Here is a 23078-nt window from a genome sequence, read left to right on the forward strand (position 1 = left end):
GGTCACGTGATAGGTTACCGGTAAAATAAACCCCAGGAACTAGCAAAATGAGGAAAACCAAACGTTTTTGGAAAGTTTCTTTGCCAAGAGGAAAAGGCCCAGCCAGGAGATAGAAGAGAAGCCATCCACTTCCAAAAAAAGAAAGCTACATTCAATAGACAGTACTTCTTTTTTGCACCATGAGTGTGGGAAGGGGAGAGGAGGATGACTCCTGTGCGATGTTGTATCCATGCGTGTCAAAATAAAACCTTTGGGTTTGTGTAGTCACGTATCTGTTCCTCCTTCTGTGTGGCATTGCTACAGTAATCCTCCGCCAACATCTTAAAGACCGGTCCGTTAAATTAAAAAATGTGCACAAAGTTTATTGAAAAAAAAAAAAAAAGACCGGTAAGTGAAAACTTTGTGTGACGTCATACCGGGCCGTGGCGCTAAAAAGGTTGGGGACCACTGATCTACACCCCGCTAGACAGTGCGCTGAAAATTTTTTGTTCAATGATTTTTGATCTTTACTGGTGTCCATGGATTACATGAAATCCTCTCCACCTTTATCCACCTTTGTCATGGTAGGGAGAACACGTCAATGGAAGGGTGGGGTCAACTGGACCCCATAAGATAGCACAAGGGTTAATAGACTAGGTCCTAAAATGTTGCTTATGAGCTATTTTTTTTTAGCATTAGCTAGTTTAGTTTCCAGTGTGATGAGTCCATGAAATCATTGAATGTAAAAAACAAAACAAAAGTACGAGCTTTCTGCATATAGGTGAACCTTTTCCAATTTCTGTTCCTTTTCAGTACGAGTACTTCAACGCCGTGCTGATCAACGAAGTGGATGAGGAAGGCAACAACGTGGAGCTGGGGGGAGAGTTCATTCTGGAGCCCAATGATCACTTCAACAACCTGTCAGTTAACCTGAGCCACAGTGTGGTGCAGGTGCCCACCAACATGTACAACAAAGGTGAGATTCTGCAAAAATAATGAAGCTACAAAACAGGAAGCTGATAGAAGAAGAAGCTGAAGCTGTTTCCGTGTCACCGAGTAGAGCTGAGGGATCAATAAAAGCCAAACGCAGGCCTCTCTTCTGGAGTGCAGTTCAAACCCGGCTGTTCCGTCTCTGTGGGCCGTCACTCTCCCCCCCGAGCGTCATCCATTGGCTTTTGTGCAGCTGTAATGAACTCACTATAACTCCGCTCACAACACAAAGCCAGGCCCCTCCTGGAGCAGGCAGGGAGGGGGCAGTTTAGTCACAGCCTTTGTAGCTCCATCAGAGGGAGTCAATAAGGAACAGAGGTCAATCTTGCAGACAGTAATGGTGACCAAAATGGTTTCCCTTATCACCATTTAATTAACTTGTGTCTTTCTTCCCCCCCCCCATCTCTGTTCATCTTCAGATCCAGACATAGTGAATGGGGTTTACTGGTCCGAGGCCTTGAACAAAGTGTTTGTGGATAATTTTGAAACAGATCCGACTCTTATTTGGCAGTACTTTGGGAGTGCCAAAGGCTTCTTCAGGCAGTATCCAGGTGGGCTTTCTCTGTTTTTTTTACAGGTGTCTTGTTTGCACATCTGTTCATTTCAATGATAGGGAAATACAAAGAATTTTTTTCTTAATTTAGTTGCATATGGCAGTACTTTTTGTTAAACTCTTAAGCATCCTGTTTCAACTTTAGACACATCTGTCAGGAATGGTGGTTTGGAGGACACCAATTCTGGAGGAAAGGCTCTGACAAAGAAAAAAAAAAAAGAAAAACTTAAAAGAAAAAGAAGGGGATAAACCAGAGAACAGGGACAGAAAAAACAGAAACCAAGTCGGACGACTGAACTTGAACCATGGACTGACTGGACAGACACCTGGAAACAGAAACATAACACAAAACATAACCTGAAAAAACCTGAACATAAAACAGAACCTGATCTGAAAAACACAAATCAATAACAAACTATCCGTACACCACCATAGGATCATGAAGAGGGTTATTTAGCTGAAGTTGATATTTGTGAAAATGCAGAAATATTCTTTAAAAAGAAAATAAATCATTTGAGCTTTAATTTTTTGTTATCTTAAGCGTGTATTTCATGTTAACAAATAGGTAATCAATCAAAATATATTTTGTGGACAAACAAAAATATTCCACAATTACCGATCTCAAATATGTCAACTTAAACCACAAAAATGTTATGTTTGATATGTGAACTGTTGACTCCACAGTAGTACTGTATTGCAGGTTTGAATCAAGAACCAAACTGAGGATTAGTCAGATTTCTATGCATTAGTGACTTCAGCAGTTTGATGACAAATCTGTGTCTAACTCAAAATAACATTGAAAATCTGCTTTTTATGAGGCACAAATGTGTTTCCCAGGATATCAAAATTCAAACTTAAAAGCCTCTTTGGAACTTTTTGCTATGGAAAACATATTTTTTTTAATTTTACACATAAACATCTTAATGTTTTGCCTTTCAATCATTTTTCAAAAATGAAGTCATGTACATTTGAATGTAGTGGAACTTTTGCAGCCGCATGCATCCATAGGAGTAAATGTGGCACCAAAGATTCATTGATGAAGTCCTGATTTTAAAGTCTTAAACAAATCTGGTTAACTGTTATGATTTTAAACATATGCAGCAAAAATAGCATCATATGGACTAATAAAAATGCTTTAAAAATGTTAAAAGTGATGCTCTTTGATCAGCCTAACCTACCCTAAGTTTTTTTTTAATCAAATGTCCTGTCTCAGTTTGCCTCCAGCTACAACATACTTATGTACAATAAACTACATGTCCCCTTTTTCGTACAGTAATTAAATGTCTAATATCTATCTTCTAGGAGTAAAATGGCATCCAGATGAGCATGGTGTCATCGGCTTTGACTGCAGGAATCGAAAATGGTTTATATCCATGCAAATCCATACAAAATAGTGGAAGAAAAATGAGAATGTCTCTTATTTCCCTAACAGTAGAGTGTAAAATTGAATTTCTTGTTACAGGTACATCCAGGCAGCTACATCTCCCAAGGATGTGGTGATCCTGGTGGATGTCAGTGGAAGCATGAAAGGACTGAGGTTGACCATCGCCAGGCAGACTGTTTCCTCCATACTGGACACTCTGGGAGACGATGACTTCTTTAATATAATAGCAGTACGTTCACACAAAGAAGTCACAGTTTTTAATAAAAGCCACTGTCTGGCTTTTCACTGTATGCCCTTTCTTTTTCCACAGTACAATCAGGAGATCCACTATGTGGAGCCTTGTTTGAATGGAACTCTGGTTCGGGCTGACAGAACCAACAAAGACGTGAGTCCCTCATAATTATGGATCGCGTCGTGATCCTGCTTTTCAATAGGAGTTGAAGCGCTTTCTTTCGTCTGTCAGCACTTCCGGGAACATCTGGACAAGCTGTTTGCCAAAGGGATCGGGCTGCTGGGTGAAGCTCTGTCTGAAGCCTTCACAATCCTCAATGACGTAAGTGTCACTGCGTAAAGCTTGACAAAAGTTAAACAAAGATGTCGTTCATTCATCTTTCCTGCAGAAATCCCACTTAAACGCATTAAAAGGCAGATCTGCTCTTGTTCAGTGCTTTCTGGCAGGAATACATTCTTCATGGAATGATTCATTTATTGATCACTTTGTTTGACATAAAAGGAATAAATGAGTGTGAGTTCCCCAGCTTTGACGAATGCATTATCTTCCCATTTAATTCAAGAGCTCCAGCTGACTAGAACAGAGGGAAAAAATTTCATTTTTACAAGCCACATTTGTTTTGGCTGACAGAAAGTGTTCATGTACAACAGCCTGGATGTTCCAGCTAATCACAGAAAGCAGTCGAATATGTGCGAGCATTCGGGAGGTTTGTCGGCTGTCGAAACGCGCCGGTGCAATCTCCGTTCCACCCTCCAAATACAGACACATCCATTCTGAAGAGTGATTAATGGCTCTCATTAATGTCAGTGATTAATAATGCCACTGATTAGAACACAGAGGAGATAAGGCTAGGAGCCAGGCTGCACTTCTTTTATCTCCCTGTTTTCAGGCGAGCTGTGGCTTCATTGCTGAAGCCGAGGGAGCGCAGCTTTCACCTCTGCTTTTGTCAGATTAATTAAAGCTCCACAGTGAATATGGAAATCAGGTTTCCCCACTGCTCAAATTCACAGCTACATTAATGTCCAGTGGGCTGAGTCTTTAAAAGTCAGCAGTATATCTAAGAATCAAAGAGATGCTGTCTTTACATAAGCAGTGACTACCCTAGAAATACCAGAAAGAAGAATAACAGAGGCGCAGAAATATATATTGCTATTAATCAGCATTTTAAGGATACAACAGAGTTTTAGGGTCAGTTTACAAACATTTTTTTTTTAATTACGACTTTTAAGTTGTACATTTACGACAAAGAAGTCACAGATTAACAAGGAAAAAGCACCAATGTTGTCTGTTTATCAGAGCCTAGCTTGAAGAGGACAGATGTGGAGCATTTTGTGAAGCTTTATTTCCGGATAGGTTTCAAAAAACAAAGAAATTATGAACTTTTTGGCGACACAAAATCAGATTCTTGTCAGTGTAGCCGTCTTTCCGGGGTTCAGTGTCGGTAAAGCAGAGTTTCATAAGTGAAATAAGGAGCTCAGAGACACATTTGGGTGAGGAGGACCAATACTTTATTTTCCTTTTCATTCAGATACCCTGAAGTCCATTTGATTCTCATTACGTCATGAACCTGGCATGCACAGGACACCAATGTGTAACCAGTGTTACATACGCCCCCTCCTCCAGATGAAACTCCCCGTTTGAACATAAAACAACAAAGATGAATGAAAATAGTCTGTACTAGTAGCATCACAACGTTGAAAATGCCAAAAAGTGTTCCTCCTCAGACGGAAGCATCGCACAGACTTAGAGATCTTGGTTTCATGGGGGAAGAAAGGATTGAAGTGGACAGCTGCAGGGACACCGACGTCTTCATCAACGGCTGCAGAGATCCTGCAAACCACCCATCAATAAATAAATATGAATAAATCATAAATCAATCAAATGAAACTCCAAACATTTGGAACGTTATCAATAAACATTCAGCTCACCTGTTCAACTAAGTTAAGTCAGTCTGCTCTGCTGCTAAAAAAAGCTTGTGAATTTACATTTTTAAATCTCGTAATTTTACTTTTTTTTTGTTTTGGTGGCCCTAAAACTCTGTCGTGTAAGGAAACACAGCAAGCTCTTAAAGACCCAATTCACTGAAAATTGTGTTTTTGGTGTTTATATTAGGTTCTTGTGGCCTTTTTTGATGATGGAGGGCATATATAAATAAAATTAGGATTAAGATTGCATTTCTGAGTTTTTCTTTATTCAAATTGTTGAGAGTCAGGAGCAGAGGAGAAAATGCTGTTCATTTGTGATGTAGAATGAACGCCAGGCTGCCCACAAGCTCCCGGGTATGCTTCGCTTCTAACAGAGAGGGGAAGGGGGGCGGGGCTGCTCTTCCCAAACAGTCCCGCCCACAACTTAGAGGTACATTTCTGATGAACTCCTGCCGCTCTACAGGAACTATGCCATAGAAAACACCACCGTTTTTATTTTAATTTTGGCTAAAAACGGCACAATCATAACTAAAAGACCACTGGGAAAACTTTGAAAATAGATTAAAATTGTACTTCCTCTATTGTTATTCATTTTTTTAAATGAAATACTTGCTGTTTCAAAAGAATTCCAATTTGTTGATACATAATTCTTTTTAATACAGCTACAATATATTGAAAATGTGTGGATCAAATTTAAGACAGTGGGTAAATAAGAAACTTTTTTTCCTGAACGCTCAAGTCAATGTTTTTATGTCTTAGGGTGTATTCAGAGTGGACACATTTGGTTAGCTTCAAGTGAACCAGAGTTTGTTTCCCCTGACAATCCAGAACAACAATTTTTAGTCTGGATAACCCCAAGAGGATCCTGATCCGAGACCATTTCAACATTTTAAAACGTAATTTGATTGCCATAGGTTTTATAAGTTAATGCTACCTCAAACAAACTAAAAGTTTTCTAACATACAATATTAAAATTAGTAAACCAAAGGCACAAAGAAGTATAAAAAAAACCCTTTTCTGCTATAGTCATGTGAAGTTTTAATGGGACTTAGTTGAAATAAGTTGAACTCAGTAAAAGAAAAATATAAAACAGGAGAAAAGAAAGTCTAAACTAAAAAACGAGTAACAAAGACCAAAAACCAAGGTGCCGTAAGGCAGCAGGAGAACGCAGCAGAGAAAAAAAGAAAACTCTGGACCTAAACACAGCTAAGTAGAAACCAAACACTGGCGTGTTGTGACTGGAGGAAAATAGAGCTTTCCTAAACCCAAGATTTTACTAAATATAAGATAAGTCACACTAACTAATTTCATGTAATCCATGGACACCAGTGAAGATCACAAATCATTGAAGAAAAAAGGTTCAGAGCACTGTTTAGTGGGTCTAAATGACCCAACTCCCAATGGTAAAGTGCCTAGGATAGCACAAGGGTTAAAGCAACAGAGTTCCAAACTCTGTTTTGAACTGCACAGATACTTAGCATTACCCACATCTATTCTTCATGAATCCTTCATGTTTATGTTTGCATTTGTCTGAGAACATCAGAACACATTTTCGGTTCAATTCTTTCAGAGCAGCAAATGTTGACTCAACCATTTTGCTGGAAGGGTTTTGGATTGATTAGATTTTATCGGCATCAATTCACTATGGATCCCGCTCATTGATTGTGTCTGGTGTAATTAGCATTCATTTATACAACAGGGTATTTACGAATAACACCAGTAACATACCACTTCAACAATGCAGACTCAGGCACAGAGAGTGGATTACACGGAGCTCAAACACGCTCAGGCACCATCTGATGACAGCAGGTTCCTCATTTTTCTAGAGTCTCAACATTTACAAAGAGTGACAGTCGGTCTTTTTCAATGATTCAACATTTTCAATCACAATTCTTTTTGAAAAATGCCATGTATTGAAGCAAAAGTGTGTCATGTTTTGTGCCTACTTGTTGTATTTAAGTTTTTTTTTAAATGTCATATAATACATTAAGCTAACTTTGCATTATACAGTTTGGCCTTTCTATGCCTCCAATGTGATGTTTTTGTTTTTTAAATTTTCCACTAATACAATTTGACATTGAATTGGATAGGGATCGTACACGTTTGCTTCATTCCACTACTTTTCAAGAAATGAATTACACTCCTTTTGAGTGTAATTCATTTAAAGTTGCAACAGGCTGGCAACTTATGCAGGGTTTGCCCCACCTGGCAGCCACCATGACCCCAAAGGAGATACAGCAGGTTAATGGATGGATGGATGGATGGATGGATGGATGGATGGATGGATGGATGGATGGATGGATGGATGGATGGATGGATGGATGGATGGATTTTTGTGCAGCAGATTTATAAATTAAACAATCAAGTGTAAATGTTATAACAAGAACTGAAATACTTCCACTTATGAAACTCGTTTTTGTGAATCTCTCAATGCTGTGCTTCTATGTGCTGTTCACACACAAAGGATTATTTCCTGTCATGTATGAAAAATACTGTTGCTGCTATGGAGCACCTCTCGATTCTTAAAGACCCACTACAGCAAAAGATTTCCACTTTGGGTTTTTTTTAAATGTTCTGGTGCTATTTTTGTCATGATGGAGGACATATATATAAAGAAAATCAAGATTGAAACCGAATTTTTGAGTATTTCTTTATTCAAATGGTGGTAGCGGAGAAGACAAAAAAAGCCTGTAGCTGTGACGCTGCTGTCGGAGAGACACTAGCGCTCTTCTGCTCCGCTCCATTCCGATGCATTCACTGGTGGACGAATAGATCCATGAACGTCTTTGCTTTGCTCGTCTGAGCTGACATCTAGCTCTGATGTTGCTCGGCATTTTTATCGCACCCTTAGGTTACGTTGAGGGTGCGAAGGGCTGTAAGCTAGCGGGAGAGTGTAAACAGAAAGCTCTCAGCAGCAGGAAGCGGGTGGAGTTGCTCCGCACCCACAGTTCCAGTTACAACTCAGAGGTAAATTTTCTAATGAACTACTGCGTCTCTGCAGAAACCAAAGGTGACCCGGGTGGTTTGGTTTTGGCTAAAAATGACAAATTCATAATAAAAAAACAGCTGGGAACGCTTTTGCAATAGATCAACAGATGATTGGAGTGGGACTTCAACTCAAGTTTGATGTCAGCAATCCAGGATTGTGTTTTATAACCTGTTGTAGCTGCTGAACATTTACTCACTCTTGCCCTGTGCGGTGCAAGAGCAGATGAGCTCAGAAGGACTCATCCTGCAACTGTGTCAGCGAGCGCCTTCCTTTACCTCCACGTTCACAGCATCACAGGTCAATAAACCACTTAATTACCGCACTGCGTCTTCTGGCATCTGCATAAAGCACACATTACAGAAACCCGTGAGCCTTAGCGCTCATGAGCAGACCTAGGCTGTGTGGGTAATTCAGGTTTTCCTTGCTTCTCCCTGCAGTTCAATCAGACCGGACGCGGCAGTGTCTGCAGCCAGGCCATCATGCTGGTGACTGACGGCGCAACTGAAATGTACGATGACGTTTTTGAGAAGTTCAACTGGCCAGAAAGAAAAGTGAGTCTTGACCTAACTTTCCGTGTTGCTCTCTTGTTCTGCACAGTTCTGACTGCGACACAGTTTCCTAAACTTTTTGCTTTCTCTGCACTTTTTCTTCAGGAGTAAATGCACATTCTAATGCTTCATGCCATTTCAAACTCCTGTCTGATGTTGTGAGGAATTGGTTTTTTACTTCATTAGTACCCTGTAATGTAAAATCCATGTCAGCGTGAGACATTTTTTTGAACATGATGCATTAAGGCTCAATATTTTCCCCATAAGGAGTAAAGCATGGGACATTAACTGCTTTCAAGGGCAGTGCATGTGTTAGAGCTCAGTCTGAAAGGCTCCCCACAGCTCCTCCTGGCCTCACTGTTAGCTTTGGAATCCTGTCTTTGTGAGATTTAAATGCGATTGAAATGAAATCAACTGCTGCGGGGTTTGCAGAGCATTAAAAGCATCAGCTGCAGGGGGTTTTCTAGTCCTATCAAGCATGTGTGTTGGCAGTGTGTGGTACCCCACCCCTTCTAGCCCGTGTACCCTCAGGGTTACGACATAGCAGCTATTCCGTGTTTTCTATGTGCTTTATGCTTAGCAAGGCATCTGGAGCCAATGAGCCGTGCAGGTCTGGCAAAGTGTCAAACAGCATTCTTTAAAAAGACACTTGCACAGCCTCATTGTCCAAAGCAGACAAAGAAAAGGAATAATAACATTGGATCCATGAATTACAATTATTTGAAGCACAAAAAGAGTTGGATTGCAGCACTGATGTGTGTGGCTGCATTTATTCAGTTTTCTGAAGCTGCCTCATTCTTGTGTCCTTTGCTCAGGTGCGCATATTCCCCTACCTGATTGGACGAGAGTCTGCATTTGCTGATAACCTTAAATGGATGGCTTGTGCAAACAAAGGTTGGAAACGTTTTTTATGAAGCACTTTACAGCTCGGTTTTACTTTAGAACTATGAGGAGATGTGTGTGGGTGTCTGCCACCTTTGTGTGTCATATGCATTTCTGTGTGCATGCTTGCGGTGGCTCAAACTCTGTCTTCCAAGAAGCAATGGAGTGTCACTCTAGGGGGGGTCAGAGGTCAATCCGCTCTAATCCCTCTTCTTGTCATTGCCTACCTCTCAGCTGCTCTCTGCTGATGGCTTCTGCATGTCAACTCTCTGGATGAGTGCCCTCTGACAGGGAAAGTCACAGCCAGGAAAACAGATCGCAGAGGGGTTGCAGAATGACAAGGCCCAACCCCCCCTCCCCCCCCCAAAATCCCCCACTGTTAAACAGTCTCACACATTCAGTGCAAAGCACAATTTAGCATTAGCAGGAGCTGGACCGAAATGATTTCTTCAGCTCCAAGCCCCGAAACCGGAAATTTACCAGGTCATTACGAAGTTTGTGCCACTGCTCAGAGAGTTTATGATGAGAGAAATATAAATAATGACAAATATTTAAAGTCCCACATCACAATTTTTTAAAATAAAAACATTCTCAGTGGTGTTTTAATTATGATTAAGACGTTTTTAGCCAAAACCTAACAACCTAAATGTCTTAAAAGGCCATTTTTCGTGTTTCCTCTATGTGGGCGTGGCCATTGTTGCTGAGCGGAGTAGCCCCGCCCTTGATCCCCCTTTCTGCTGTGGAGCCCCAAATTGTTCATAATAAAAAAAATTATGACCTTGTGCACTCACACAGTAAACCAATAAATCTCTCATAAATAAACAAAAACATCATGAAATTGTGAAAAACCATTTTAAATTACCTAAAATATTGATCCTGCGCGCTCACTTCACTCCTGCGAGCTCCCTGGGTTTGGGCGCAGTGTTAAGACGGCGTTTTTGTCACTTGGTGGGTGGTAACCTTTCTAGTTGATCTGATTGGCCGAAATTTGCGTGTCAAATCCGGCGAGGCGGCGGGGTGGGACTTTCATTTTTCAGAGCAGGGGGTGGCTAAAAGGCAGCTCTTGAGCGGCTCTCTGCCTCTCATCATATTTTCTATGTACAGTACTTTCACAACCATAAGGCGCACTTGAAAGTCTTACATTTTCTCCAAAATGTACGGAGCGGCCCTACTGTGTTGTTGTGTGACTTCGGTAAAGATTTTAGGAGAGAACAGCTTGAGAACGGAACGGAGAGAGGTGAGGACGTGAAAAAAAGCCCCCCCCCCATAGTACAAAGGTGCAGATATGAGCATAATGCAGAACAACTTTGTCTTGGAAACCCTGGAAAAGCAAAGAGACACGATTATGGAGGGGAAGCTGCCGTATTTGATAGAAATTTATCCCAGCTGTTCATTTCTGATACAGAAGATGAGGACTTTGATGGATTTTTGGATGCTGATAAATGACTGGAAAAAGAAATCCCAACCAACTCAGTTTTGCGCTCGTTTCCTTTTTAAAACACACACTAGCATGCATGTTTTACTGGTATGTTTCAACGTTAAATACAGAAAAAAAACATCCATAACTGAAACGGCGCAGTTCAATCCAGTGCTGTTATATTGTAAGGAGAGGAGTGTGTTATTGGAAATAATATGGCTTTAATTGCGTGTTTGCGTGTGTATGTCCGGTAGGTCAATGCCTGCGTGGCTTTTTAACTATCACAGTTAGAAATTTCGGCTCTTTGTGTCAAACCTGTGACATACGGCGGATGTAACGTGGATTAATACCTTAACCAACAACCCAAAACCAAGGTAAGAAAGTGCAGCGGGTTTTTCTGTGCTTGAAGTTTTTCTCATGTGAAAATCACTGCATTCTTTAACATTTTACTTTATTTATCCCACAATGGGGAAATTCTTCTCCGCATTTCACCCATCCAGCGGTGAGCTACAGTCGAAGCGCGCGGGAGGCAGTAGCGTTAACCCTTGTGCTATCCTAGGCACTTTACCATTTGGAGTTGGGTCATCTAGACCCACTAGACAGTGCTCTGAACCTTTTTTCTTCAATGATTTGTGATCTTCACTGGTGTCCATGGATTACATGAAATCTTTCCACCTTTATTCACCTTTGTCATGGTAGGGAGAACACATCAATGTAAGGGGGGGGTCATAGGATAGCACAAGGGTTAAGAGTCTTACGCAAAGACCCTCATCGGGTGATGTTAATTGCTCTCCATTGATATGGCAATTGCCCCCAGTGCCATTGTTCATTCCACTCCGGGAATCGAATCCTGCATGGTAGCCTTTTCCTTACCAACCGAGCTACCCAGCCGCTCAACCCACGTTACAGCCGCTGCTTTTTTCCTATTAAAGCCTCTAAAAGAAAGTCCCGACACCGCTGCCTCGGCGGATTTGACATGCAAATTTCAGCCAATCAGATCAACCAGAAAGGTTACCGCCCCCAAGTGACAAAAACGCCCCCTTAACACTGCGCCCAAACCCTGGGAGCGCACAGGAGGGAAGTGAGCGCACAGGATCACGGCTCAGTTAGGATTGCGCCTGTGCGATTGTAAGGTCCCTCACTCAGTTCCTGAATGCGCCCACTCAGTTGTCTTTGCGCCCTTTCACTTTATGGCAGCGATGAAACGCCATAAAAATGCTGCTTTAAAATTATAAACAGGTTTTTTTAAAGCAAACTGAAATATATTTAATAAAATAATGGGTAATTTAAAACCTGTGTGCAGGTTTTTAACAATTTCATAATCTTTTTGTGTATTAATGAGAGATTTATTGGTTGATTGTGTGATTGCAAAAGGTCATTATTATTTTTAGACTCCATATTCTACAATCTGTGTCTTGCATGAGAGAAGAGCTTAACACGAGGGGGGGGGGGGGGGGGGCATAAACAACACTGACTGACAGTCTCTACTCCCTTTAGCAATAAAGAAAACGTGAAAAGTGACTTCGTTTCGTTTCCAAACTGACACAATGTTTGGAACGACAATACAAATGTGTACATGACCTGCTGTTTAATAAAATTACACCAAAAAAAACTTTGATAAGACCATGAACAATGTTTTGAATGACAAATATAATTTAGGCTGCATTGCAGCAGGAAGCAGAACTGGCTGTGGCTCAGAACTGATGTGATGAATTGTTAAATTAACTTGCACACCACATAAAATGAAAACATTTTTGAAGCACAAGCCTTGCCACACCCTGGACAGTCTGTCACAGGGCCGATAGAACTGGAGCGGTCCTGATCGCTATGGCGGCTCCCGGGAGGCAAGCTGGGGGCCAGAGAGAAACGCGTTGCGGGTTGGGGAGCCAGCCTGCCAGGGCCTCCTGAACCTTAAGATATTTTTCTTAATTTAATCGAAGCAATAATATAAAAGGTCCCCTCATTTGATTCTTGTTTTTGGTTTTACCCTCTCTGGTAAATGGGGGAGACTGCCAGCCTTTAAACTCGGTCAGAGAGAGACACAAATGCGGAGAACACATTTAGGACTTTGACTTTCATTTTAACTATGTGCAGCCAACAATGCTCTTAAAATGTGTGCGGGGAATGCAGCAATGCGCCATCTCTTCCTCTCCCGCACCTGAGCTTTTGCACGCTGGACGGGGCCGATCAGGGAGCGTGCGCACTGCGCCACTGGGCCGTTGTGACATCACAAAAGCTCATTAAATCCAACCGAGCGACCTTATTCAAATCTCAAAAAACATGATTTTCATCAAAGGGGGACTTCAAAGATTTTGCAGGAGGCTTGAGTCGACAGAAATGAGGGCCAACAGAAAAAAAACTCATTCAGAAGGGTTTGCTTTTATTTCATTATCTAAGTATCCTCAGAAGAAATTCATTTACTTTAACAATAAATTCAGAAGTTAAGGATAAACATTAGAAGCTGTGCATCAAACCCAAAAATAAAAAAAGGAAACTATTTTAACCAAGAACATTTTTTTGCTCTTAAATTGTAGCAATTAAAAGTGGCCAAAAAAGTTCAAACTAAAAGGATAAAAACAAAATTGCCATGAATAAATACAATTTTAAAAATTAAATTAAAGTAAAAACAAATTTGACCCCATGGGTTTTCCAGGGTTAAAATATGGATTTTAGGTATAAGACTATAGTCATTTTAGATATTTTGAGAAACTTAAGGATGTTTTTGCCACATGGCGCAATATCATGCTTTACCGCCTGTGTGACGGAAGAACTTTGGGTAACACTTTATATTAAGATTCCTTAACAAGCTTTGTTAACACATTAGCAAGCATTATAAATGAATTTATAGGGTGTTAGTAAGACATTTATTAGTACAATAAGTCTAATAAGGTTTATTAAATTACTTAGTTAACACATTTACAAGCATTATTATTAGGATGTTTTCAAGATGCTAATGATGCATTTACTGATATTATAGGTGCCTAACAAATTTGTCAGTGTTAATAAGCTTAATTAACAACCTTTGTTAACAAATTAAGAAGTATTATTATTGTTTGGGGTTCTAGTAAGATATTTATTAGCATTATAGATGTCTCACACAAGCCTTAGTGTTCATAAGCTTAATAAGTTTTATTAACTAACTTAACGAATTAATAGGCTTTATTAATATGTCAGATGCTGGTAAGATATTTATTAGCATTATAGATGTCTTGCAAATACCTGTAAGTGTTAATAAGATTTATTAACAACTAAAGGCAGACCATTATTTTCTAAATCCATATTACTAAACTGCTTATCAGCTTTACAAATGTATTAATTAACTTTGTTAATAGTTTATTAATTGTTTTGCAGCACCTCATCTAAAGTGTGGACGTTTTTAATTTTTAGCACAAACAACCACAAAGCATAAAGATTGTAAAAAGAACTTTATGACATTAAAACAGACTAAACATACACAAATCGTTCTGTAAAAGATATATAATAATTTAATTCAGACAAATAAAAAATATTAAAAAACATATATAGACTGGTGTTGGATGACTCTAGCATCATAGCTAATAGGATAAAGTATTAGCATCTATCCTGAGTGAAACATTCATTGCAAATCCCATCACCAGGAGACAGTTCTCTGCATTCAATGCCAACAGCATTCAACCACATTTGCCTTGCTTCAAAGTCCACAAGAAAGTTACACAAGCCAGTCATTTTTGAAGACCGAAGACAATAAACCTACAGGAGCCGTGCTAACGCTAACACGCTAACCTGCCCACCTTTGATAATGAAAAGAATCAAAGATGAGCAGGTTAACTAATGTCCCCATTGGCTAATGAATCTGTCAATCAAACTCATCAGCAAAACAGGCGTGCTCACTTTCAGCCAATTGAATGGCCTCTCAGACTTTGCTTTCACACAGGTGACGAAAAAAGCCCCGCCCATGTTTTATTCTTTACCGGTCGGTCGTTAGCGTGTTAGCTTTAGCATGGCTCCTGTAGGTTTATTGTCTTCGTTCTTCAAAAATTACTGGCTTTTGCAACTTTCTTGTGGACTTTGAAGCAAGGCAAATGTGGTTGAATGCTGTTGGCATTGAATGCAGAGAACTGTCTCCTGGTGATGGGATTTGCAATGAATGTTTCACTCAGGATAGAGGCTAATACTTTATCCTATTAGCTATGATGCTAGTCATCCAACACCAATATATATGTTTTTAACAAAAAAAATCATTTGTCTGAATTAAATTATTATATCTTTTACAGAACGATTTGTGTATGTTTAGTCTGTTTTAATGTCATAAAGTTCTTTTTACAATCTTTATGCTTTGTGGTTGTTTGTGGTAAAAAACGTCCACACTTTTTAGATGAGGTGCTGCAAAACAATTAATAAACTATTAACAAAGTTAATTAATACATTTGTAAAGCTTATAAGCAGTTTAGTAATATGGATTCAGAAGACAATGGTCTGACTTTAGATGTTAATGAATCTTATTAACACTTTCAGGTATTTGCAAGACATCTATAATGCTAATAAATATCTTACCAGCATCTGACATATTAATAAAGCCTATTAATTTGTTAAGTTAGTTAATAAAACTTATTAAGCTTATGAACACTAAGGCTTGTGTGAGACATCTATAATGCTAATAAATATCTTACTAGAACCCCAAACAATAATAATACTTCTTAATTTGTTAACAAAGGTTGTTAATAAATCTTATTAAGCTTATTAACACTGACACATTTGTTAGGCACCTACAGTATCAGTAAATACATCATTAGCATCTTGAAAACATCCTAATAATAATGCTTGTAAATGTGTTAACTAAGTAATTTAATAAACCTTATTAGACTTATTGTACTAATAAATGTCTTACTAACACCCTATAAATTCATTTATAATGCTTGTTAATGTGTTAACAAAGCTTGTTAATGAATCTTAATATAAAGTGTTACCCAACTTTGCTCATTTGAATCCATGTTTCTCAGTCTGGTTTCCCATGTTTCCTTGTAGGATATTTTAGTCAGATTTCCACCCTGGCTGACGTTCAGGAAAATGTGATGCGGTATCTTCATGTCATGAGTCGACCGAAAGTCATCGATCACGAGCACGACACTGTGTGGACCGAAGCTTATGTGGACAGTGCTGTAAGTATGTGATGCTTCCTTGTCCATTTACTTGAGCACCCATCATGCCTCTCTTTCCTAATGTCGGCATCCACCGTTACGACGTCCCCACATCCTTCAGGCTGCATTGCAGGCTACAGTAAGATGCCTACTCTGTACTGTGAAAGTGGCCATTAGTGGGCTGGCCTTCTCATCATCATTCTTCTTGCTGCTGGAATGATTCTTCATTATGAGCTTCATTAATTTGCATAGACCCCCCCCCCCCCCCCCCCCCATGTGCATCTGTGTCCACAAAGTCAAAGCAGACTGTTCATTTATGAAATTCCTGACTGTTCTTTCTTTGTGCTTCTTCTTCCCGATCAGCTTTCTCAGGCTCATAAGGTGAATATCACATTTCTGTCATTTCGGTCTTGTCATGGATAAGAACCAGCCAGTGGCTGAGAGAACAGCTGGGAGCCTTACACAGGCAGATAACAGAGGTTTTCTACACACACACTCAGCAAATCCGTGCTGTGTTGTGTAAAGTGAAAGTGACTTGAGAGGTTAAATAGTAAAGTATCATCCTCATGCTTCATTATTCCCCAAAGAGCTGCAAGTGCGAGGAGGCTTTTCCCTCTGAGGGACACGAGCAGCATAGGTGCATTTACTGCACTTCCTTCCAGTTTGGAGAGAACGTACACGGCAAAACACACGTGCACAGAAGAGCTGGCAGATAATCCGCTGGGGTGTGTGCTCTTGTATCTCACCCTCAGACACACCATTCATCATTCTGTGGATCATTGCACTTTATCTCCTAAAGCCCATAATAAAACTGACATTGGAGAGCGGACCAAGCAAGAGGCAGAGGAGAGGTAGAGAAGGATGGGGGTGGGAGAGGCGTCGCTGGGTTTACCTGTGTGCATGTTGGCGTGCACACATGTTCGTGGAGAGGAAAGCAACCGAGAAACCTGCTCCTTTGTGAGAAATGATGAATACTGCAGCCCCTCCATTCTTCATTTTGTCAAGCTGGCCTGAACACGCGGAGCTTCACGTGTTGCGGCCTACGTGAGCACGAGCGTGCGGAAATGGAAACCCATCTAACGTCATGCCAGCCTGCACGCTGCAAGACCTAAGTGGATGCTGCATCCTTCCATGAGTAAAGCAAATTCTAGATCCGCAGTCAGTAAATCTGGCTTATTTTTAAACCATTAAGCTTCGCGTTTGCTCAAAAAAATAAAGGTTCAAACTGGAGAAGGCAGTGATTTTTGGTTTAGTCTTCATCCAATAATGGAATAATGAAATCCAATGTTTTTCTAATCAAATCAAACTTTATTTTACAAAAGAAGTGCTTGTCATGCCTTGCTCAACTCGAAACACTTTACATTTAAAACATAAAGCACACAGTATTATAATAATAAAAAAACACCCTCCCCCCTCAGTTATCAGTTATCAACAGTGATTGATTTGATTTGATTTGATTTATTGATTTATTTCAAGAATTGTAGTCAAAGCAATAAAGAATGTAAACAGATTTGTCAAACTCATTACAGCAATGATAAAATGCATAGATTAAAAAAAACTGAAAACAGAACTAAAAAGACACTTAAATCACATATGCTTAATTTAAAACAGTGATCATTGACTAAAGTCAAGTAGAGCTTGATTTATTGCGTTAAAAAAGTGACCACTATAAACAAAGTTGCCTTACCTAATCATTGAAAAGCATTTGTTTCTCATTAGTTCAAAGAGGGACAACAATGTTTCATTCATGTATACATACCCATGGATGGCGTAGGAACCATCACTTTGATGTACGAATAACCCTTGTCCTATCTTAGATGACCCCACACCCTTACACTGACGTGTTCTCCCTACCATGACAAAGGTGGATAAAGGTGGAAAGATTTCATGTAATCCATGGACACCAGTGAAGATCACAAATCATTGAAGAAAAAGGGATAGAGGGTGGGGTTGCTCTATGCCACATCTCAGAGGTGAATTTCTGATGAATTCTTGCCACTTTGCAGAAACCATGTCCTAGAAAAACAACACAATATTTTTCGTTTTGGCTAAAAACGGCATAATCATCATAATTAAAAGACCTCTGGGAACTTCAGTAATACATTAGAAGATGATCAGGGTGGGACTTTCAAGAAAAAGATGCTTGATTTTGAAATACAAACAGCTGCTTCCTTATGATTTCTAAATCTAAACCAGATTTAGTCAGAGCTAGATTTCATTATGATACATTTATGAACACTTTTTTCTACTATTCTAAATGTATACTAAATACATTACACAAGATATTATTCCTGCTTTGGTTATGAAAAACTGCAGGCCTTGGCTCCTTAATCCTTGTGCTATCTTAGATGACCCCCCCCCCCCCTTACATTGATGTGTTCTCCCTACCATGACAAAAGTGGATAAAGGTGGAAAGATTTCATGTAATCCATGGACACCAGTGAAGATCACAAATAATTGAAGAAAAAAGGTTCAGAGCACTGTCTAGTGGGTCTAGATGACCCAACTCCCTATGTTGAAGTGCCTAGGATAGCACAAGGGATAAAAGAACTGGAAACATTTAAAGCTTGTGAGCTTCAGAAGAAACTTTTGATTTCTTTTTCAGCTGAAAGTCAAATCCGGTCCATCTCTGACAACAACTGTGGCCATGCCAGTCTTCAGTACAAAGAACGAAACGGTAAGGACATTCCTCATTTGGAATATTTTGGTAAGATTCTTCCAAAAAAAGGCTCATTGTCTTTTTTTTACAAACTGTTTTCATCATTTTAGACTAATATATTATTTAGTCATGAGTGAACATTTTTTGGGTTTAAGTTAAAGCAGCGGTCCTTAAGTTGAGACTCTGCGTTAGCAATTTTCCCACACAAACCTCCAACTACAGTGTCAAAGGCAGACACTCGACATGCTTCCTGTCCCGGGTTTGAGCCTCCAAACGGAGGAGCAGTGATGTCAGCTCAGTGGGGGTCTTCAAACTGCATCGTGGAGTCAGATCAAAGCGGTGACAACAGCTGCCCGCTCAGAGCATCCAATCTATGCCTTCAGTCCGGGTCTTTGACTCAGAGCAGGGAGGAAAAGCGCATCTGTGCTGCAGCTGAGCCGTGGACACGCTGTGTTTTTACACAAAAAAGGGATTTTCCTACCAAATGAATTCAAGCCCATGTTACAAAAATGAGTACACCCCAGTCATAGTCTTAGGAGAAAAGCCAAACTTAAGACTGCACAATTCTAATTAACAGGCATTCAACCACAGGTGAGTCTAAAGATTTATTTCTGTCTTTTTCTTGACATCATCAAGACAAATTTTACTCGTGAATCAGTGAATTGACATTCTGCCTTCATGGTAGCTGACACACATGCACATTTGTTCATTTGTCTTTTCAACTTTTTATTTTTATTACTTTTCCTTAAAGTGACTAAGGATGAATGCTGAGTCGAACTAAAGTTGTTCATTTGCTTTGTGGCTTTTCATGCAGAAGAACCAGGGTATTCTGCTGGGGGTTGTAGGAACAGACATTCCTCTGCAGGAGCTGATGAAGCTCATCCCAAAACATATGGTACAAACAGCAGTCTTATACCAGATTAATGCTTCCATGCGTTCCTTCTGTGTGCCTCACTCATGTCTTTTTTCTGTCTCCAGTTGGGGATCCATGGTTATGTGTTTGCCATCACAAATAATGGCTATATCCTGATCCACCCCGACCTCCGCCCTTTGGTAACTCAGCTTTCTCACAGCATACCCTGACTTTACCCAGTTTTTTTGTGTTTTTTTTTCCAATGTAACGGAAAATATGAGGGCACACAGAGCCTGATGTGTTATCTGGTTAGAGAGCTACATGGGCTCGTATGGTCTGTAATCCCCACCTTTTCCTTTGATGTATGCATGCAGGGATAAAGGCCGCTCATAGGGCAGGCTGGCCTGAGATTTCCCAGAGGTAACTTAACACTTGCTGGCAGACCACAGCCCCCTCGCTCTAGGACCAGTGGTTCCTCTGGGGCCTTGGCTGTGCTAGTGGATCTGTGTGTGCCAGTGTTAGTGCGACTCCTCTCTGTGCACCTGTGTGTGTTGGTCTGTGTTGGGTCTTTGTAAATGTCTCTTCGTGGCTGTGGTTGTAGTCTTCTGTCGTCTCATGCAGATCGGGGCAACATGCAGCAGCAGACATGTTCACTTTATGCTGAGATGCAGACTTCTTTCAATCATGTTAATTGTTCATAATTCACCTGACAGCATTAATTTCACAGATAATTTATTAAATTGTCACAAGCTTCTCACCATGCTATGTCAACAAGAGTGTATGGCAAGTTTTCATGCAGTAAAAAAAATAAAGTAAACCATCTGTAGGTTAACTAAGACCGTTCATGTATAAAGTAGAGTCCATCTTTCTAACGCAGTGTTAAACTGCAAACATTGTGATACTCTGTGCAGTACCAGGGGAGTCAGAAAAGGAGGAAGCCCCACTACAGCAGCGTGGATCTGTCAGAGGTGGAGTGGGAAGACAAAGATGACATTGTAAGAGCAAAAAAAAAAAAGCCTGTTTGACTGTCTTTATTTCTAACGCATACATTTCCCACAACATGACAGGGTAAATGCGTTTCGATCTGCAACATTACTTTTTCATAACATTATCCAATCGTACAAAGACTTTAGATTAGATGAAATGAGCTGGAGAATGATCCTGATAGTGTAATAGTTTTCAGTGTCACATGGAGATAACGTTGAAATCCAACCGGCTGGATCCTTCACCCAACTTGGATCTCTCTGCTTCTTCCTTTTTTATGCACTTTATCTCTCAGCTGCGGAACGCCATGGTGAACAGGAGGACAGGGACCTTCTCAATGGAGACCAAGAAGACTGTGGACAGAGGGGTGAGGAGGCAGATAAGGAAGTTTCCCGTCTGCATAAAAAACGACGGCTGTTCTTTGTCCTCTCAAAGCAGATAATCCTTTCCTGTCTTGTTTAGAGGCGAGTGCTCAAGATGCACTACGACTATTACTACACTGACATCAAAGGAACTCCATTCAGGTGGAAAGAAGCTTATATTCTGCATATTAATGTCCTGATCTTAGATTAGATTAAATCTGTTTTATTTTTTTTGCCTGCAGTGTTGGTGTAGCTCTCTCAAGAGGTCATGGGAAGTATTTTTTCAGAGGAAATGTATCCGTTGATGCAGGTAATTCTGTCTTTGTCTGTTCTACAGTGTGCTTGTGCAGGGAATGATCAGCCTCCTGGAAAAGGTCTTGTCATGATTTGTGCTGACACAGCCTGAAAATAGATTACGGAATCTGCATGAGACAACACATTTGTGGGCCTAATTCAGACTGTCAGAACACGCTGCTGTCGCTACTTTAGCTCATGTAAAACAAACGGGGTGCGTTAGCCAGCACTTACTGACGTTGCTGAAGCGTAACTGACTTGTGTTTTTCAGGGCTTCGTGATCTGGAGCAGCCAGATGTTGCCCTTGCAGATGAATGGTGAGGAAGGGGCTGTGCGGAAACGACTGTTCATGCGTGACAGAAATTCTTTGCTCTGTTCGCCAGGCATCCTGAGGCCTAACAGTGTGGCTCTGTTTTTTTGACCACACGTATAGGACGTACTGCAACACAGAAGAGGAGCATGAGCACCGCCACCTGACCCAGATTCAAGCCATCAAACTCTTCATGACAGGCCGCCGACTCAACCTCAAGTGTAAGAGACATCTGGATCACCATTGAGGCATTGAGAACCTTGTTTTTTTTGGAAATATTGAAGTCTACAGGGAAAAACAGGTGTTGATCCCCACAGGTGACAGAGAGCTGATCCAGGAGGTTTTATTTGATGCCGTGGTCACTGCTCCTCTGGAGGCGTACTGGACCGGACTGGCGCTCAACAAGTCAGAGTGAGAATTTTTTGCTATCAAATCCTCTTTGTACCAGCTTCAACCAAGTAGATGTCTGAGTCTTTATAGCTATTGCAATGCCACTAATAAACTGAAGGAGATTTTTCTCCTTTTAGTCATTTATTACTTTATAAATCTACAAAGCATTATTGCATAGACTTCTCTTTTCGTCTGGTCCAACAAGGAATACATACAAATATAATTAATACAAATAAAGTTTAGCCTCAAATACAAAAGGGGTTTATACAAATATACACCTCCTGTGCCTGAGGATCCATAAACCCTTATTCTAACAGTAAAATCTGTCCAATACAAGAGGCATTCAGCTCTTATCTGTTTGCCCAGCTGCTGGACAGGACAAGTTAAAAGATTTTAAAAAATAGACTTGTGGGAAATAAATACAAATTTTGAATGAAACACTATTGTTTTTGCTGCTATTTGTCATATATGAACTCAAAGATTTGAAACATTTTCTAAATGCACAAAATAACCAATTATTTCAAATATTTTTTTTTACAAATCTGTCTAAGTCTGTGATTTTTCTCCTTTACTGAGATAATCTCACATATCGAGATGCTGATTAGAAAGCATTATTATTGCACACATCTGTCTAAAAGACCCAAAATGTTTGAAGCTCTTCTGTCAAAAAACTTTTGGTTTTTGTTTCTTGAAATAAATAATTGTCTGTAAAAAACAGAAAGCAATGATATAAGTAATTTGTATTCATTGTTTTAATTGCCACTTGAAGAATAGATATCAAGGCTGCATCCATTTAGGTAAAAGAATTGGACTGCATCGTCACAAAGTTAGTTGAATCTTTTCTGTACCGTGCGTGTATCAAGATGCGTATCAAACCAACTGAGCGCAAAACATACAGAGCCCTAGCACACTGAACAGTGCTATAGTGTCTAGCACTCTCAACTCACATTGAGAAGGACGTGGTTCAAATCCCAGCTGAATACTTTCTGTGTGGAGTTTGCGTGTTCTCTTTATGGATGCCTGTAGTTTCCTCCCCAGTCCAAAAACACACTTCATAGGTCAATTAGTGACTCTAAGGTTGTCCCTTAGGTGTCTATGTGAGTGTGGGTTTGGTCATTTGGCATTGCAATGGACGGGAGTCCAGTGCGTTCCCTGCCTTGATCAGACAGCAGTGGGTAGGCTCCAGCAACCAAGAATGAATGGGAATATA

The 23078-nt window shown here is 40.2% G+C and overlaps 1 protein-coding gene across 1 annotated transcript in view; it reads left to right on the forward strand.

Annotated features, from left to right (window-relative positions):
- LOC101158014 (voltage-dependent calcium channel subunit alpha-2/delta-3) overlaps nucleotides 1-23078 on the forward strand; it is a 40580-nt gene that overhangs the window by 12295 nt on the left and 5207 nt on the right. Inside the window, exons 6-25 of the mRNA XM_023954788.2 lie at nucleotides 793-955; nucleotides 1389-1520; nucleotides 2825-2885; nucleotides 2985-3135; nucleotides 3217-3291; nucleotides 3370-3459; nucleotides 8490-8603; nucleotides 9416-9494; nucleotides 15904-16037; nucleotides 16380-16397; nucleotides 18622-18693; nucleotides 19490-19570; nucleotides 19654-19728; nucleotides 20440-20523; nucleotides 20808-20879; nucleotides 20975-21036; nucleotides 21117-21184; nucleotides 21440-21485; nucleotides 21602-21699; nucleotides 21796-21889. Of these exons, the coding sequence (XP_023810556.2) occupies nucleotides 793-955; nucleotides 1389-1520; nucleotides 2825-2885; nucleotides 2985-3135; nucleotides 3217-3291; nucleotides 3370-3459; nucleotides 8490-8603; nucleotides 9416-9494; nucleotides 15904-16037; nucleotides 16380-16397; nucleotides 18622-18693; nucleotides 19490-19570; nucleotides 19654-19728; nucleotides 20440-20523; nucleotides 20808-20879; nucleotides 20975-21036; nucleotides 21117-21184; nucleotides 21440-21485; nucleotides 21602-21699; nucleotides 21796-21889 (1769 nt within the window). The remainder of the gene's footprint in view (nucleotides 1-792; nucleotides 956-1388; nucleotides 1521-2824; nucleotides 2886-2984; nucleotides 3136-3216; nucleotides 3292-3369; nucleotides 3460-8489; nucleotides 8604-9415; nucleotides 9495-15903; nucleotides 16038-16379; nucleotides 16398-18621; nucleotides 18694-19489; nucleotides 19571-19653; nucleotides 19729-20439; nucleotides 20524-20807; nucleotides 20880-20974; nucleotides 21037-21116; nucleotides 21185-21439; nucleotides 21486-21601; nucleotides 21700-21795; nucleotides 21890-23078) is intronic.

This window comes from Oryzias latipes, chromosome 5 (genome assembly GCF_053564925.1).
Source record: "Oryzias latipes strain Hd-rR chromosome 5, Olatipes_Hd-rR_3.1".
Taxonomy (NCBI): Eukaryota; Metazoa; Chordata; class Actinopteri; order Beloniformes; family Adrianichthyidae; genus Oryzias; species Oryzias latipes.